Raw genomic sequence first — 4,332 nt, forward strand, 5'->3', positions numbered from 1 at the left:
GAGCGGCAGCGCCACGCTCGTGTCCAGCCCCAAGTACGGCAGTGACGACGACTGTTCCAGCGCCAGCGCCAGCTCCGCCGGGGCGGGCAGCAACTCCGGGGCCGGGCCAGTGGTCGCTCTGGGGAGCCCCAAGTCCAACACGCTGTACGGTGCCCCCGGAAACCTGGACGCCCTGCTGGAGGAGCTGCGGGAGATCAAGGAGGGCCAGTCACACCTGGAGGACTCCATGGACGACCTGAAGGCCCAGCTGCAGCGGGATTACTCCTACATGACACAGTGCCTGCAGGAGGAGCGCTACAGGTGGGCCCCACGGGGCAGGCGGGGTGAGGAGGGGAGGCGGGGCCTGGGCTGCAGGGAGGCTTTGGGCACCTGGCCTGGAGACCCCAGTGGCCTCCCGGTGGGGAAACTCTGAGGAGACAGACACTGGAGCCAGCTCCCGGGGCTCCAGTCCCAGCTCTGTTAGTGGGGGTTTGGTTTGGTTTCTGTTGAGACAGGGTCTCCCTGTGTAGCCCAGGCTGGGCTCGAACTTGGTGTACTCCTGCCTCAGCCTCCTGAGTGTTAGGGATGTAGGCCTGAGTCAGCTCCCAGCTCACGGGCGGCCTGTACCTGGGCAAAGCAGGGCACACTGTGCTGCGCTGTCTTTGAAGGGGGGATGATGTGGGTCCTGGGGTCACGGGGTTGTTGTGAGAAGGAACTGTAAACTCAAAGTGTGACAGTAGAGGCAGAAGCCCCAAGGGCTGCCTGGAATCCAGCTGGAGCCTCTGGTCGCCTTGCTTCCTGGGATCTGGGAATCTTTGTGTTAGCCAGCCTTTCTTTTTCTTTCTCCATATAAAGAAGTTCTGGGACATTGAGGGAGAGCTCTGCCCCAAACCCAGCCACCCTCCAGAACAGTCATGTGTTGATACTTATACCTCTCAGAGCAGGGCCCATGTCCTCTACCTCCGGGTGCCCCCGCTACCTAGGGGGCATCTGAGCCCAGGTGAAGGGCCAGGTTAAAGCCTATCCTTAACTCCCCCATGTAAGAGCTGTGTGGTCCTCGGCAGGTTCCTGACCCCTGGGTCTCAGATTTCCGGTCTGTCAAGTGGGGGTGCACTGGTACCATCTCATGGAGCCTGGTGGGGTCCTGTGAAGAAATTGGGTGAAATGCTGTGCAAACAGTGGCTTCGATGGTTGTGGGTTTACAGTTAGAACAGGGCTGGACACGTGGAGTGGGCTGAGTGACCGCTGAGAGAATGAAGGAGCTGGTTGTGGGGCGAGGAGGGTGGCTCGGAGCCAGGGCTGGTGTTACTCTCCCCCACTGCCAGGTACGAGCGGCTGGAGGAGCAGCTGAATGACCTGACCGAGCTTCACCAGAACGAGATGACCAACCTGAAGCAGGAGCTGGCCAGCATGGAGGAGAAGGTGGCCTACCAGTCATACGAGAGGGCCCGGGACATCCAGGTACGGCCAGGGGCGACCCGGGGACGCCCCGGATGTGCTGACAGAGCTGCCACCCCAGAGCTGGGGCATGATGGGAACATGGACAGCCAGGGCAGTGGGCAGGGAGGGTCAGCAAGCAGGCGTGTAGCCGAGGGGGCTCCGGGCCAAGGCGAGCTCACAGTGCAGGCTGCCCCTGCCCCCTTCTGCTGGCAGCCGTGCAAGTGAATAGTTGTTGCCATTTCCAGACCCTCCATTCCCTCAACAGGGAGCTGGGATGGGTCCAGCTCCTCCCCTTCCCTTATAATCAAGACTCACACTTGCCAGCCTCCTCTACAGAAAGTCGTAGTAAAGGGCTCTGAGCAGCCCACCTCCCTCCTGGCCTTTGAAGAAAAGGCACTTTTTGGTGGGGCAGCGTGTTACTCCCTGTACCATGGCTGTCACAGAATGCCTGAGGCTGTGTAATCTGTGAAGTGAAGGGGTTTACAGTTCTAGAGGTCTGCCCTGTGCTGCCAGCTTCTGCTTACTCTGGGAAGGTCTGTGGCAGCTGGCATCACAGCCACGTAGAGGAGGTCGCATGGTGGACAGAGAGCTGGAGACTCAAGGGTCAGGTTTGCTTCTACGATAGCCCACTCCACAGGGACTCACTCTACTTTTATCCCTCCTGAGGGCAGTGCCCATTCCACTCTCCAGGGTTTGGCTCTTTTGTAGTAAGAATTAAACCCAGGGCCTTCACAGTGAGCTCCAGCTCTAGCAGCCATTGACTTTTGTATTTATTTTGGTTATTGTTCTTTTTGCTTCGGTTTTTTGAGACAGGGCCTCACTGTGTAGTTCAGGCTGGTCTTAAACTCGCTCTGTAGCCCAGGCTGGCGTAGAATTGCCTCAGCCTCCTGAGGGCTGGGAATGAAGGCGGCACCACCACGCCGGGCTTAGGCCCCGTCCCTCAGAGATTCCTCCCTTCCCGGCTTTGCCGCCCTGGGGACCACACCTCAGCTCTCTCTGTCCCTGACTCCCTTCCCTGCAGGAGGCCGTGGAGTCCTGCCTGACCCGCGTCACCAAGCTGGAGCTGCAGCAGCAGCAGCAGCAGGTGGTGCAGCTGGAGGGCGTGGAGAACGCAAACGCGCGGGCGCTGCTGGGCAAGTTCATCAACGTGATCCTGGCGCTCATGGCCGTGCTGCTGGTGTTCGTGTCCACCATCGCCAACTTCATCACACCGCTTATGAAGACACGCCTGCGCGTCACCAGCACCGCCCTCCTGGTCCTCGTCCTCTTCCTGCTCTGGAAGCACTGGGGTTCCCTCACCTACCTCCTGGAGCACGTGCTGCTGCCCAGCTGAGCGGCCAGCCGGCCCTGCCCTGTGCTCCCCGGCCCCCTGCTGGCCGCGATGCTCCAGGAGGGACCCTGCGACTCCAGTGGCCCTCGGACTTCTTCGTGTGTCTGGTTTGGCCTCCTACCCAAACTGTCCATTCCAGCTCCGCCCGTCCCCTCTGTTCCTGTTTCTGTCTGACACCTTCTCCGTGGCCCAGTGGAGCAGAGGACACCAGGACTGGATTGTTTTCAGGACTTCTCCCAGCTGACCTCAGGAAGCCCCAGGTCGAGAAGGCCACTAAGAACAGGAGAAAGCCAGGGCTCAGCCTCCACTTCCCTTGGGAAGAGCCTAGCTGGAGGTGGCCATGGCCTCCCTTAGAGAGAGGAAGAAGGCCAGCTGGGGAGAGGTCGTGCTGGCCCCAGCCTCCAGACACCGTCAGGGCCAGAGAGCAGGCCCTGAGCAGCTTTTGAGAGTGCAGCCCACCCTTAGCCCCTTCTACCAGAGCTGACCGGGGGCTGGGCCCTGCCTGGGACTGCAGGCTACAGGCTCTGAGCTGGGTGTGGCTTTGGACTTGTGTTTTCCCTGGGGGTCTCTGCCGGACCCTCTCCATCTCTGTGTTCAGGGAACAGGCACCAGGGGCTCTGAGCCTCAGCTCCAGCCCTTCCGCCTCTGGGAGCAGGATGGATCCTATTTATTTATTTATTTGTCCCTTCCCGAGCTCTTCCCTCTGCAGCCAGGGCTCATCCTAGGCTCACCAGGCCCTTCCATGCCATGTGGCCCGTGGATGACCTGGCTTGGAGAAGTGGGGTTCAGCCACCTGGCCCCAAATCCCAAGCAGCCCACAGCTGGGTGGGGAGAGTGTGGCCTCTTTTATACGTCTCTTTATTTTGTATGTGTGTAACTGTGGGGAGGAGCTGAGGTTGCTTTCTTTCCGTGAGGCTCTGAGTGTCGTGATGGTTTCTGTTCACATCCCACCTCCCCGCAGGCGTGTCCGAGCACAGAGGGCATTTCTTGGAACGGGAGAGAGGAATCCCCCGGATCAGGGGAAGCAGTGCCTGCCAGCTGTGTGGACCTTCCTGAGAAATAAATAGCCTCTAAATTTTCAAACCATCCTGTCTGGCGTTGCTTGATTGGGCCATCTCCATGGGAACTACCCAGCCTCTCCCCACACCCAAGCATTCTGGGTAGCACAGGCTGGGCCTCATTTGCTGGCCAGAGGCCTTCTTCCAGCAGGGCCTGGATATTGAACAAAACAAGCCTGGCTTTATGCAGCCAACGCACTTGCCTACATGACCTGACCCCCAGCCACCCAGCCTCACCCTGCCTGCCCAGAGTGCTTTCCCGCAGCGAAATTGGGAGTCCCACAGCTTGCCTCGGATGAGCGCCCAGAGGCCTAGATGAAACAGTCATGCCCAAGTGTGCCCACAAGATGGCAGCAGAGTCCTTCCTCCAAAGCCTTTCTCTAGTTTCAGCCCCAGATGGTCATCTATGAGGGGGGTGTTAGCTTGGCTTTGCCAATGGCCCCAGCCAGGGCAGACCTGCTCCCCAGGAGCAGGACTGTGCTTTTGTGTGTGAGTGTGTGTGTGTGTGTGTGTGTGTGTGTGTGT

General features: G+C 59.7%; 1 protein-coding gene across 2 annotated transcripts in view; it reads left to right on the top strand.

The window, feature by feature from the left end:
• The window catches only part of Tmcc2 (transmembrane and coiled-coil domain family 2), a 36,912-nt gene extending 33,084 nt beyond the window's left edge, over positions 1 to 3,828 (top strand). For both annotated transcript variants that reach the window (XM_033762212.1, XM_033762213.1), the window contains 3 exons: positions 1 to 300; positions 1,305 to 1,440; positions 2,441 to 3,828. The exon at positions 1 to 300 is cut by the window's left edge and continues 12 nt beyond it. In XM_033762212.1, the coding sequence (XP_033618103.1) occupies positions 1 to 300; positions 1,305 to 1,440; positions 2,441 to 2,752 (748 nt within the window). In that variant the 3' untranslated portion in view covers positions 2,753 to 3,828. The remainder of the gene's footprint in view (positions 301 to 1,304; positions 1,441 to 2,440) is intronic.
• Positions 3,829 to 4,332: the final 504 nt, after the last annotated feature.

The sequence above is a fragment of the Fukomys damarensis genome, unplaced genomic scaffold (assembly GCF_012274545.1).
Source record: "Fukomys damarensis isolate Sample0158 unplaced genomic scaffold, DMR_v1.0_HiC HiC_scaffold_11, whole genome shotgun sequence".
Taxonomy (NCBI): Eukaryota; Metazoa; Chordata; class Mammalia; order Rodentia; family Bathyergidae; genus Fukomys; species Fukomys damarensis.